Below are 15061 nucleotides of genomic sequence, written 5' to 3'. Positions count from 1 at the left end.
CCAAACGTTCTAAATGCACAGATTAATTTAGACCTTTATTTACTTTGTTATTTACAAAAAAAACAGGCATCTCATGTATTGCATCCAATGGGTGGATAAGATGAGGTTACGGTTATGGTTAAGGTAAGGGGTGGGTTTATGCATTAGATGCAAGTCAATACAGGGACATTGCAGGTAATGAAATGCTTGTGTTTCGAGCTCAGACTCAACAGTGCACAATTAATAAACAACAATGAATACAAGAATGGTAACAATAAGTAGTAGTATTAAGATCAAATGAAATATAAAATGATTTAAGATAAAATAGTCAATTATTTACAGAAAATGTCTTGCATATAGTGTATGGGCGGCATGTTAAGGTGCAGTGCAGTATGTGTGTGTGTGTGTGTGTGTGTGTATGTGTGTGTGTGTGTGTGTGTGTGTGTGTGTGTGTGTGTGTGTGTGTGTGTGTGTGTGTGTGTTCAATAACAATAAGTAGTAGTACGATAACACACACACACACACACACACACAAACAAGACGAAAGTCTTTCTCTGGTCTGCATCCCCTTAACAATTGTGTGTATTGAGCTGTACTGTATTGTACCCATTCTGCAATCTGTTAATAACATTTTCAATCAATCAATCAATAGGATCTATGGGTAACAGTACTGTATATTTGCATATCGTATATGTCACAAATGTAACAGTACTATATACCTGTATGTCATGTATGTCCCTATGCCATAAATGTCATGATGTCATGTATGTTGTGTATGTCATAAATGTCACTATGAATTGAAAATGGGGGACCCTGATGTAAACAAGATGAAAGTCTTTCTCTGGTCTGCATCCCCTTAACAATTGTGTGTATTGAGCCGTACTGTTCTGCAATCTGTTAAATAAAGTTTTCATTCATTCATTCATTAATTCATTCATTCATTCATTCATTCATTCATCCATTCATAAAATATAAAATGAGCTAAGATAAAATAAAATAGTAAATCTTTACAGAAAGTGTGTGTGTGTGTGTGTGTGCGTGCGTGTGTGCGTGTGTGTGTGTGTGTGTTCAATAACAATAAGTAGTAGTACGATAACACACACACACACACACACAAACAAGACGAAAGTCTTTCTCTGGTCTGCATCCCCTTAACAATTGTGTGTATTGAGCTGTACTGTATTGTACCCATTCTGCAATCTGTTAATAACATTTTCAATCAATCAATCAATAGGATCTATGGGTAACAGTACTGTATATTTGCATATCGTATATGTCACAAATGTAACAGTACTATATACCTGTATGTCATGTATGTCCCTATGCCATAAATGTCATGATGTCATGTATGTTGTGTATGTCATAAATGTCACTATGAATTGAAAATGGGGGACCCTGATGTAAACAAGACGAAAGTCTTTCTCTGGTCTGCATCCCCTTAACAATTGTGTGTATTGAGCCGTACTGTTCTGCAATCTGTTAAATAAAGTTTTCATTCATTCATTCATTCATTCATTCATTCATTCATTCATTCATTCATTCATCCATTCATAAAATATAAAATGAGCTAAGATAAAATAAAATAGTAAATCTTTACAGAAAGTGTGTGTGTGTGTGTGTGTGTGCGTGCGTGTGTGCGTGCGTGCGTGCGTGTGTGTGCGTGTGTTCAAGGGTTTTCTAAGAGGTGTGTATGTTCTTGAGTTTTTTTTTTCTTGTCCTTGTTCAGGAGTCTTTTGGCTTGTGGGAAAAAGCTGGCTGGGAAAAAGGCTTGCCATTTAGGGAGTCTTGTTATAATGTTGTCACATAACACCTTTAGCTTCATCATACAAAGAATTCTGAGTAGATATTAACAAGTTTTGAAAGAATCATCTTTCTCTCCCCTTACAGAAGTTCTAACACTGGTGATGTCGAACCGTCCCACTACATCCCAGCTAGACCCGATACCATCCTTACTCCTCCAGACCATTGTATCAGACATCCTCCCATTCCTGACTCCAACCATCAACTCCTCCCTCAACTCTGGGGTGGTACCCACGTCACTAAAACAAGCCATCAAGAAGCCAACCCTGAATCCCACCTTCATACCTATCTCTCTTCTCTCTTTTCTCTCTAAATCACTTGCACGTGTAGTCTCCAACCAGCTCTCTGATTATCTATTACAGAACAACCTCCTGAACCCTAATCAGTCAGGCTTTAGGTCTGGTCACTCCACAGAGATGACCCTCATAGCAGTCACAGAGTGAAAGGCCTCTCCTCTGTCCTGATTTTCCTGGACCTGTCAGCAGCCTTCGACACAGTCAACGATCAGATCCTCCTCGCATCCCTTGCAGGAATGGGAGTTGTAGGCTCTGCGTTGGCATGGCTGACATCCTACCTTGACAACCGCTCCTGCCAAGTATCATGGAGAGGTACCCTGTCGGCCCCCCGCCCCCTATAGATGGGTGTCCGCCAGGGCTCAGTCCTTGGACCCCTCCTCTTCTCTCTCTACACCAAATCTCTGGATAACATTATCACGTCTCATGCCCTCTCATATCACTGCTATGCCAATGACACTCCACTCTTCCTCTCCTTTCCTCCCTCAGATATCCAAGTCTTTGAGCGGATCTTGGCCTGCCTGTCCGACATCTGGATGACGACCAACCACCTCAAACTGAACCTAAGCAAAACTGAGTTACTTCTCCTGCCAGCCAAATCCTCTGACGACCCTTCATCCCGACTGCCAATAACCTAGGTGTAGTCCTTGACGACCGGCTGAACTTCTCCGCTCACATCGCCAGAACAACCAGAACCTGCTGATTCTTCCTGAGCAACGTCAGAGGGAACCACCCCTCCCTGACAAAAGAAGCCACTCAATTCCTCCTGCAATCAACAGTCATGTCTCGCCTCGACTACTGCAATGCACTGCTAGCTGGTCTACCAACTACCGCCACCAAGCCACTTCAACTCATACAGAATGCAGCAGCCTGCCTGATCTCCAACATACCAAGGTCAGCCCATGTTACCCCACTTCTTAGAGAACTGCACTGGCTTCCCATTGCGCACAAATCCGCTTCAAGGTCCTTGACCTGGCATACCATGCAATGAAGGGAACGGCTCCCGCCTATCTCCGGTCAATGGTCTCTAACTACACACCCTGAAGACCCCTCCACTCTAGATTTTCTGGCCGCCTCAGACCCACTCCTATCCAAGCTCCGGGGGGGGGGGGGGGGGGGGGGGGGGGGGTCATCAAAGAGAAGTCGGCTATTCTCTGTCCTTGCTCCACAATGGTGGAACGAACTTCTCACCAGTCAGGACAGCCAAAACCTGCCCAATTTTCTGTCGTCGACTAAACGTTGACACACTTCTTCAATCAGTATCCCAAATGAAAAAATTAAATAAAAAATGCTAACCTTTGTACTGTCTTTTTCTATTATGCACTCTGCTACTAATACATCTACCTTGTATTGTATTTTGTATTTTATCTTAGTACTTTTTATCATGTCTATTTTATTATCTATTCTATTTTATTATATTATTATATTGTATTTCTTGGCACAATCGAAGGCGGGCATGGCCACCTTCATTTCACTATGTCTTGTGTATATGTGATAAATAAACCTCTTGAATCTTGCCTATATTATTACCTACTATGCTAATATACTAATATACACTCAAGACTGTAGCACTCAAGTTGGACACTGTTTGATGAACAGTGTTACTGACCCTTAGCTGCCAGAGTTATACCCTTCCTGCTGACCTGTTGTACAGAACTTGTAAGTCGATTTGGATAAAAGCATCAGCTAAATGACAGCTAAATGTAATATGAAATATGGCCACCAGTGATGTCATCAGGGAATCATTCAATCAGTATGCTGTGTTAATTACAGCTCAATTAAATGATAAGGTAGCAGTCCCTATAAGACTATATTTTTTCATCTCCATCATTTCATGGTGCTGTAATTAACACAGCACAAGGGTTGAATGTCCCTGATGACATCACTGGTGTCTGGTGGCTAAAAACGGTTGAGTTTTTGAATATGTCTGAGATTATGTGCAAAATAAATACGTGTTTTATTCATTTTTGGTGAAGTGCCCCTTTAAGCCCACAATTTACTATAGAGCAGTAGAAGACAGTCTACTAACCTGCAAGACGGCAAGCAACCACAAGATGTCGCTCTTTTATTTATTGGCAGCGACAGGCTTTTGGATGTTGTTTGTGTATCCACATCCATTAACAAGTTGACGTAGAGTAAGTAGTAGGCCCGTTCACCTAATAATGTCCGAAAGCACTAAACACATTTTCGTATGCTAGCTAGGGTACCTTCCATTCACAACACTGTATTAGACCTTAGCAGGTTGATTCAATTCAGCATGAACTTGAACCAATCACCAACTTCATCTCCTCTACAACTCCACTTTACACTTGTTTACACTGTAAACAAGACGGAAGTAAGTATTTTTCTTCATCCTCTTAGCAGTTGTATTGAGCTGTACTGTATTGAATTTGTACCCATTCTACAATCTGTTAATAAAGTGTTCAATCAATCAATGAAACACTATAGTATTATGATTCATATTTAAAGAGAAGAAACAATTGGCCGGGAGCTAACAAATATTATTCTGCATTAAATATACAGAATAGCTAACACAAACAGAAATGAGTCAACACCATGCTTAATCTCTCGGACAGGTTCGGTGTGTGTGTCTATGGAGGTGCTCTAGTCTGTCCTTGTGCTTAAACAAATCTTGCACACAACACACAAACAAGCACAATACAATCGACTCATGTAAATCCTATAGATCAAACATCGAAAGAGATGCGAATTTTTTCGGATTTGGTTTGTTATGATTGGTTATTGTTTTAATTTCTCACTGTTGTTGTTTTAATTAAGGTGCTGATTTTATTGTTCACCCCCAATTCAACCTTGTAGCATCATAAGCAATTCAAAGAGAAGACTATATAATAAATCAGCATCGTCATTATTTTATTGCATCAAACTGTTATGTTTAAACGTATACTAACTAATTTCGGTTTGTTCAGCGCGAGGCTCGAATCTTCTAACTGTTTCAGAGACGCATCTCGAAGGCCTGTGTTTTTTTATGCAAATTTCCACCTGCTGGCCCTCTCATTGGTTGAGACCACAGTCAGATTCTGCACGCAAAGACAAATTAGACTATCTGATTTTAAATCAGGGAGGGGAGCATGAGACACGGGGCAGCAGCAACATCTATGATGCTTTACAGTGGTTTGTTTCTGACTTTTGGGAAAGGATTTTACGAAATATTTCCTCGACAGATTTGAATTTTAAAGCATCAAGTTGTTTCTATTTGAATAACTCCAATTTGACGGTGAGTATATCATAGGATGAAGTATACATGACAATGATGACATATTGAAACTTTTTTGCGTATGCGTTTTGGCGAGTTTTATATTGATTGTGTATAGCCATTTATGTATAGCCAACCTATTTTTAACTGTACAAATAATATTGATTGTTTTCTTTTTGAGATATGAGCAAACTATTTTGATTATTTATGTTGCCTATAACTAAACATGCTTGCATTAAACGATATTCACGTTTTTCTAAATATTACAGAACTAACATATGCTAGGGATATAATTATTTATTAAGAGCTACTTTAAATAATTAACATATAGGTTTGTAATTATATAATTGTAATTACTAGTCTAGTACCTTAACTATTTTGACTAGAAATAATAACTTGCATTTTGCTTATAATGTGTGATAATGTGTGATAACTTTATAGTATATATATAATATATATATTCTTTCTGCAACAGCTAACATGCCACGGTCTTTTTTGGTGAAAAACAAAAGGTGCGCGTCTTACAATGTCCACCGCTCATATGACGACGAACCGAGAGATTCCCTACACACAGGTAAGGGGGAAAAAAACGACATAACCTATTCGTATTGCATTGCATGATAATGATTGCGTACAGTGTCTAGAAATAATTTATTAATTGCAAGTTTAGGGGTCAAAAAACAAGAAATTCCTTATTCAGAATTAAAAAAAAACTTGCCATGTACTAATATTTAGAGAAACTGTTTGTTGTTTGTTTGAATAGGCCATAGCCTATAAGTCATATGTTTGTTGTTCAGGGGTTTGTGTATCAGAGGAGCCCTCATCAGAAGAACCAAAGACCCTGGACTCTCCTGAGAGACCCAGGTCAGTGGGTGAGCCTCCCCTGGATCCATACTCATTCGACAAGGAGGAAGAGATTGAATGTCCCTTACCAGTTCACCCAGAACCAACCAGACTGCTGGTCCCTCCATCACGGCCATACTTTTTATCTGGTGAGTGTACATACTGAACACTTGTGTCTACTTACGTGACTTCTATTTTTTACTTGCTATACTTATTTTATTTTATACTTATCTTTTTTGTCTAGCACAGTCTCTGGAGCGTATACAGAAAGAAGCATTTTGTATAAAAGTATTCTGTACTTCTGTATGACAACTAATAAAGAAACTTGAACTTGAACTTGAGTGGCTAGATGGATCTGTATTTACTGTAGGCTACTGTAAAATATATATATATATCACAAGTTGCCAACTTTCTTTTTGCGCCGCCTTGTGTTTTTTTTGTTATAGTTGAATCAGATAAATAGAACAGATGAAGTCAGATGATTCAACTCATATATTGTGTTATGTGACAACTTGTGTAAATAGGAGTGGTGTACACCGGGTATATGTCTGATCCACACAACCATATCCTGGCATTCTAGTTAACTCAGCGTGGGAAAATAAGTTAATTAAATAAAATTTAAAAACGACCTTTTTTACATTGATTATAAGAAGTGTGTGTGTATGTGTGTGTGTGTGTGTGTGTGTGTGTATGTGTGTGTGTGTGTGTGTGTGTGTGTGTGTGTGTGTGTGTGTGTGTGTGTGTGTGATACCGTCAGAGCCTCACATGGCAGAATTCTCTCCCTACTACAAGCCCACATATGCATGGGAGCCAGTGTCTTCCTCCTACGAGCTCCGTCAAATGAGGTTCAGCCCCACCGTTCTGCAGCACGCCAGCAGTCTGTACACTGCCCACATCAGCCCTGAGCCGCAGCAACCTCTGGACTGCAGCTCACACTACTCTCCCTCCTCCAACACCTACCACTGTATCACCTGTGAGAAGGTACCTCGGTTTTTATTCATTTATTTTATTGATCTAGTTATTTTATTTTATTTTATTTTATTTTATTTTATTTTTATTTTATTTTATTTTATTTTATTTTATTTTATTTTATTTTATTTTAACCTTTATTTTATTTGAACCTTTATTCGATCTATGGTACATTCACTCTTTAACAGCAATGTTGAACTTCACAGTTCAACACACACTACACTACACCTATAGAGCTATGGCTGCCCGCCTGCCCTGATAGCATACATTGAAACAAACATTGAATATATTGGTATTACAGTAAACTACTGAGGTCGCGGTCAATCAGCAGCTGATAATAACTGACCCTTTAGCTCAGCTGGTTAGTGTGGATCCTATGGTCCCAGGTTCAATTAATCTCGGTTACTGTGTTATTGTTCAAATCCATCATTCAAGATTCAAGATTCAACATTCAAGAGGTTTATTTGTCACATACATACCAGGACATACAGTGAAATGCGGGTGGCCCGCTTTGATTGTGCAATGATACTAAATAATAAAATAGACATAATAAACAGGTAATAAAATAGACATAAAATAGGCATGATAAAATAGACATGCTAAAGTCCTGAGAATACAATGTTAGCTACGGATTAAGGCACTGGGTCCTATGTACACTACTATACAATATACAGTTTTTACTCTATATCCTTATGCTATACTTGCTATTTATAAACTATACTATACAAGAACCACATCAGTTCTTTCCTTAAAGTGGCCTTTATTTTCCTCGTTCCTAGTGTCCTTTCCATCATCTCATTAATGTAAGTGTTTCTATCTCTGCTCACGACACCACGTATCCAGACCTGCACCGCTTCAACCTACTGTAGCATGGGCAGTGGTAAATGGTGCATTTATATAGCGCTTTTATCCAAAGCGCTTTACAATTCGTTCCTCACATTTTACCCATTCACTCACACATTCAGGCAACCATGCAAGGTGCCAACCTGCTCATCGGGAGCAATTAGGGGTTAAGTGTCTTGCTCAAGGAGCGGGAATCGAACCGAGAACGTCTGGATTACCAGACGACTGCTCTACCTCCCGAGCCACTGTCGCCCCAGTGGCCATCAGACTACACTAAAACACATTTACTGTTTATAGAAATGCATGGTAAGAATACCTACTCAACCCAAAGAGAGCATCCTGCTCCTTTATTTCAGAAACAGTGTCTTAAAGAGTCATCAAATGAATCCTTTCAGGTTGCACCTTTTTTTTTCGAGTCCTCAAAACATTTCATAATTACTCCACACAAAATATAATTCCTCCGTTTTTGTGTTGTATTTTTCTTAATTTTTTACCGAAAAACAATGCTGATTTATTTTGCACATAATCTCACAAACATCCAAAAACTATGAACAGTTTTGTACATATTAATTTAGTTTGACGAGTTATTGAGAGTAAAGGAGTGTGAATATGGCAACCAGCGATGCCATCAGGGACATTGAATCCTTGTGTTGTGTTAATTACAACTCTGTGAAATCAAAATGATGTCAGATGAAAAAATAGCAATACCTTGTCTTACAGGGACTGCTACCTTATCATGTCATTGACATGACAATGGCTTCTGCTATTCAACTCTTTTGTGATCGTTATCACACATTTTGGATGTGTGTCTGAGATTATTATGTGCAAAAAATAAATCAGCATTAGTTTTTTGGGGAATTGCCCCTTTATTATTCCATATGTGCTGTCAATCAAGTGTCTAACTTTGTGTGTGCTGTCTAACTTTGTGTGTGTGTGTTTTGTGTGTGTGGGTCGTGGAGTGTGAGAGAGAATGTGTGTATATGAGTGATATGGGTCAGGGAGGGGTGGGGAGGGGAGGGGTTGGGATGGGTTTGCAGGGCTGTGGCGGGTTGGCAGTCAATAGTTTTTTAATATTGTATAAACACCATTTGAAGACACTGGTATTACCTCTGTGTATAATGGAACGCCACTAACAAGCCCCTGGAGCCTTTTTCTGGGGACTTTCCGTGCATTTCTTTGATGTGTTGATTTTCCGGTTTGTAATGTGCAAGAAAAACAGCAGCAATAAAAATCAAATCAGTATAGTTTACAACCACTGGCAGCAGATTGAGGGTTAAGCGCCTTGCTCAAGGGCACTTCAGCAGTTGTTGTTTAGAGAGGATGTCACTTCTCTCACCCAGATTTCCCTGCTATTGTAGGGATTCTACCCACGACCTTCTGGTTGCAACAAGCCCACTTCTCGTTTAGGTGACGTTTAGGGCTCCTGTGGAAACGGCAATAAGCGCTCTATAGGGCTGCTTTTTTTTATCTGTGCGACAGAAATCTAAATTAAGATAGGCTCAAACTACTTTCTGCATTATAGAGAAACAATTTTACCACATATACCTTAGTTTGAGACGTTGTTTTAGTTTACATGGTTTTAGATAACGGAGAGTATCGGGGGCGACAGTGATTCAGGAGGTAGAGAACGGTTCCCGGTTCGGTTCCTGGTTCAATTCCCACTCCTCCCAATACTTGGCACCTTGCATGGTTTCCTCTGCCATCGGTGTGTGTGAATGAATGGGTGAATGTGAGGCATGAATTGTAAAGCGCGTTGGATGAAAAAAGCCCTATGTAAATGCAGACCATTATTGTGCATAGATGTTAAATGCAGACTCCAGGCATTCACTGATTCTCTGCGTCGCCTCAGGTGTTCTCGACGCCTCACGGCCTGGAGGTGCACGTCAGGAGGTCCCACAGCGGCACGCGGCCCTACGGCTGCAGCGTCTGCAGGAAGACCTTTGGCCACGCCGTTAGCCTCGAACAACACATGAACGTCCACTCCCAGGTGCAAGAATAATAATCTATAGTGCTAGCACTATTATTATGTTTACTGGATCAAATGAACTGTTCCAAAGAAAGGTAAAAACTTACTTTACCTTAATCTCATCTCTTTCAGGAAAAGAGTTTCGAGTGCAAGATGTGCGGGAAGACGTTCAAACGCTCCTCCACCCTCTCCACCCACCTGCTCATCCACTCGGACACGCGGCCGTATCCCTGTCAGTACTGTGGCAAGCGGTTCCACCAGAAGTCCGACATGAAGAAACACACGTACATTCACACAGGTGAGTCACATTGCTAGGGAAGAGTTTTTCTTTTTAGATTATATTAAATTCAAGATCGGATTCAAATGTATTGTTGTCATTATACAGCACAAGTACAGTACAACGAAAATAAGTTTGGCATCCAACCAGAGTGCAAATGTTAACAGTAAAGCGCAATAGTAATATACAATGTACAGGAGATGCTAATCAGATGTATGTACAGAGTTGTAGTATTAATATGTACAGTGATACAGGTATAAAAACACTATGGTAGTAGTCTTAATTGGACCCAGATGTATTTCCTAACTACTATCCAAACTATTAACTATTAACTTTTGTATTAGAAGCCATTGCGACAGGAAATAAACTTGGGTCCTTTTAGAATGTTCTTGTTGTCACTTTGAAACTACACTGAGGCGAGCCACCATGTTCAGGTCATCGCCTTCCAACCCCAAAATAATATTAAGACTATTCTATTTCAGTCACAAACAACAGTCTTCTTGTGTAACAAGGACAGATTATCTGTCCGGTGCTTACAAAAGGGGCAGCCTTTAGTTTTAAGCTAAGATGTTAGTGTTATCACAGGCCAGGTTTAGCCTAACTAGCCTCCTTACTTAAACCAACAACTAAACATACAGTAGGTGATCAAGGTAATGTTTGAGAGGTCAGGTGTAGGATTCCATAGTGGTATTGTGTTTTCTTTACCAAAACACTTGTGGGATAGGGGAATTCTCAAACCTAATGTATTACTTCAGACTGGACCACTTTGTATTACAATAGGCGACTAAAGAAAAACTGGTTTACAAGTACATTTTAGACATAATGTTTAGTGGCAAATTCATCAGTAACCAGCTAGCTAAAAAGAAAAAGAAAAATATCAACTAGTAAACACTGTTATATTTCAGGTACAGTTAGGCTTCTCTCGCTGTGCTCCTCTGCTTCCCAGGTGCAATAGATAAGAAGGGTTTCCAGGAGTGATATAACTACTGATAAATCAGAAAAAGAAACTTAAACAAATGTTCGGTGGATTTGCATATCTGGTTTTCCTACTTCGGCGGGGCCTGTGTGAAAGGAACTCTGCTGCGCAGTCAACACGTCGTTCCATGAATGTTTGACAAATCTGAACAATGGCATGGTTCTTTCCTCCTGGTCATTAATACTCAAAACTTTACGAGGCGGGCACTGTATACTGTTTATGCTACTGATAGTAACATTTGAATACAACCTTTATCCGATTTCATAGAGGAGGCGATGCTGATGCTGTACTTTATAATAAAGGACTCATTTGAAGCATGATCAAACCTATTTCAAACTACATTTTAAATAAATTCAAGTTTCAAGATTCAAGAGGTCTATTCATCACATACACACACACAAGACATATAGTGAAATGAAGGTGGCCATGCCCGCTTCGATTGTGCAAAAAATACGAATAATAATAGAATAAAATAGAACATGATAAAAGTACTAAGATAAAATACAAACGGTAATGAGTCCTATGTATACAATAAGAGAAACAAATGTAAGATAAAATCCCTTAATTGTCCCGCAGAGGGAACCTTCAGCCATTTCTGATGGACCTTTGTGTGTGTGTGTGTGTGTGTGTGTGTGTGCGTGTGTGTGTGTGTGTGTGTGTGTGTGTGTGTGTGTGTGTGTGTGTGTTTATTTTGTAGGTGAGAAGCCACATAAATGCCAGGTGTGTGGTAAGGCCTTCAGCCAGAGCTCCAACCTAATCACGCACAGCAGGAAACACACAGGCTTCAAACCATTCGGCTGTGACATCTGTGCCAAGGGCTTCCAGCGTAAAGTGGATCTCCGCAGGCACCATGAAAGCCAGCATGGCCTGAAGTGAAGTGGGGAGAGGAGTGAAACGGAACAATGTAGATATATGACTATGATGAGAGACAACATCTAATGAGTCGTAATGGTATCTTTTGGACTGCCATTATGGATAGAGTGCTACAATAGTGAACAGAAATCTAATTCTGAGGGAGGGCTCAGTTAAATACTAAGGAAGTGTACTGTATATAATGAAGTTATTAAAGGAGCACGCCAACATTATGGGATACACGCTTACCGTCTTCTCCAGAGTCAGACAAGAAGATAGATACCAATTTCCTCAACAGCTATAGGCTAGCTGATCCGTGTCCGCTTCCATTAATTTGTGCTAAGCTATGCTAGCTTGCAGCCGGATAGTTTTCTACTGAATGCACAGAGAGGAAATTGGTATCTATATCTTCTTGCCTGACTCTGGACAAGAGTCAACATTCCCATAACGTTGGCGTGTTGCCTTCATGTGTCCTCCCCCTACAGGCGTCTGGAAAGTTATCGGAATTACTCTGCAGATGTATTGACGTCACATTGTTTAATCGGAGTTGTGTTGAATTTAAATATTTTATTATGTACATAAACAGCAAGTGCTGTTGCTATCAAATGTAAGGAAAAGATATGCTTGAGTTTTTCTTTTTTATTATTTATTCAAGATAAAGCTATGGCTTTATTGTTGGTTTAGAGATGTATAAGATAAGGTGGCCCAATGGCTTGTTTGTTTGATGAATGCTTACCAAATAAAGTGTGCTATCATCCATCAAATGTTTGCTGTTACTCTGTTAATGAGATTCAAGAACAATGTTCAATATTTTATCGCCACATACCGACCGACATCAAGCACAACTTCCACAAAAACATAACGCCTATGCATAAACCCCCACAGCATATCATATTCATATAATAATAAATCCATTAGGCAATGTTCTCCCCACAGTATCACTACAGCAGTCTAGTGCAGTATCTGAATGAACGAAACAGGCACCTTACAATGCTAGAATGCTAGAATGGCCCAGTGGTAACACAGTGTAGCCTTAGTTGTCCAAACTAAAATACAAAATACGTGCACACAGTTTACTTAGTAAGATTAGGTGATACTGCAAACACAATTTTTTCCTGTTCTTTCTGTGTATACTTGTCAATCTCCTGCCGGAGCAGGATGCAGACAGTATGACTCCACCTGGCTCCATAGCCTCGGGTCAAAATCTCTTGTCGGACCAGAGATAATGTGGACTATAGAGTAGTGTTTCATTCAAATCAGTACCTGGAACGCCATGCAAATACCAGGCCAACCAGCAGTTGTCCGTCATGTCTAAACTAGACACATGGGGCTACCAAGGAATGTTTTACGAGGAAGCATTGTTAGAATATCAATTTACTCATTTGTGTATTCATACAGTTTCCTTACCGTTACATAAACTGAGTCTAAAAATAAAAGTACAAAATAAAAGCTACATCAGAGACGGTACCGTACCGCAGTCTCAGGTCCACATCCAAAAGAACACTGAACAGCTACTTCCACCGGGCAAACAGACTACGGACAGACTCTAAATTATCACATGAGCATACACACAAAAGCACCTTAAGTGACTTACACACCACACAAGCACACTTTTACACACACACACACACACACACACACACACACACACACACACACACACACACACACACACACACACACACGCACGCACAAAATGAGTTCCTTTCTATCACTAATATTATTGTTAAGCATTTTTGGTTGAAATCAAATTTGTTATAAGGTTGTTTAATTTGTCCGTAGAAAAGAACTACACGTACCAGTAGAACGCCTGTCTGGGGCAAAGCACTGCACCATACATGCCGGCTAGCAAGCTAGCTAGCTATAGCTACTAACGTTACGTAAAAAACAATAACGTTATAAACTATATACACAATATGTACAACGAAACAATGATTTACATGAGTATTTACAGTGATTTAATATGCAGCTAATTAATGTTATACGATTTAAATTATAAATACAAATATGGTAACGTGCAGGTTGTGGCTTTAGTGTTGGGTGAAACAGATACTAGCCACAGATTCAGGGTCAGTTATTTTCCCATTGTACAAATTGTTATGGAATGTAAGGGAAATCTGATCCTAGGTCTGTGACTAAAGCCAGGAGTCTACGCTGTGGTGATGTCAGTCTGCAGCGCCAAAGTGAAGTGCAGTTCCTCTGTGAACGAAAACGTAAACGCCAACAAGATTAATTGTGAATTGTTTCATGTTGAGCTATAGATTGTGGATGAATGCACACAGAAAGGTACACCATGCCAATGTTCATGCTTTATTTGTTTTAAACGAGACAATTTAGAAATGTGTCCATTGGAAATACATTGGAATTTCAAGTGAGGTGGACCGCGCGGGAAACAACAATGACGTAACCACTACACCTCCCTATTGTATAGTTTCTATAGATCGTTATGTATTGTTGTTTACAAATCGACTACGGTTGAGGAGCCGGGGAAAACAAGAATCTCACGTTTTTCTGAATGTATGTAGTATACATTTTAAAAAGCTGTGACAATAAAATAATCTGAATCTGAATCTAAATCAGTATCAGATAAACTGCATAATCCTTTCTCAGAGTGTCAAATTGGCTACGATGACATTTGACCTGAAATAGCTGAAATTGACTTGTGTATCCAGTGGGATTTACACTAAGAAGTTCTAAGAAGTTAGGAAAAGATTATCGACTGCAGCCTGTCATCGCCACACCCATCCATTCTGCTGGAATTACTTCGACAAACAAATTGCGGCGTCTCGCGAAGACTTACCAGTACCACCTTTCTCAAACACCAGAGAGCCTGTTAGGCCATTAAGCTGCCCCAGGCAAATCACATCATCACTCGGTTCAATCTGAGACGTGCTGTATCCCCAGTCAACACTGCAAACAGAATGAGCGTATAGCCATCTCCTAGCGTAACGTAACGCCAAACGTAACACCACGGTGAGTAGATGGATAACTGAGAAACGTGTTTGTCTAATGAACATAAAACCATATGGAGAAGGGAAGGAAATGGAAC

At 39.8% G+C, this 15061-nt stretch overlaps 1 protein-coding gene across 1 annotated transcript; it reads left to right on the top strand.

Moving 5' to 3' along the window:
- Positions 1-5173: 5173 nt before the first annotated feature.
- gfi1b (growth factor independent 1B transcription repressor) lies at positions 5174-12742 on the top strand. Its single transcript, XM_084324523.1, has 7 exons — positions 5174-5307; positions 5762-5860; positions 6084-6278; positions 6887-7110; positions 9791-9928; positions 10040-10205; positions 11858-12742. The coding sequence occupies exons 2-7, from the start codon at positions 5767-5769 to the stop codon at positions 12034-12036; spliced, it is 996 nt and encodes a 331-aa protein (XP_084180649.1). The 5' UTR covers positions 5174-5307; positions 5762-5766; the 3' UTR covers positions 12037-12742.
- Positions 12743-15061: the final 2319 nt, after the last annotated feature.

The sequence above is a fragment of the Notolepis coatsorum genome, assembly GCF_963971535.1.
Source record: "Notolepis coatsorum genome assembly, chromosome: 11".
In the NCBI taxonomy this organism is placed as follows: Eukaryota; Metazoa; Chordata; class Actinopteri; order Aulopiformes; family Paralepididae; genus Notolepis; species Notolepis coatsorum.
The sequence above is the reverse complement of the archived record's forward strand: the minus strand, read 5'-3'. Positions and strand labels throughout refer to the sequence as shown.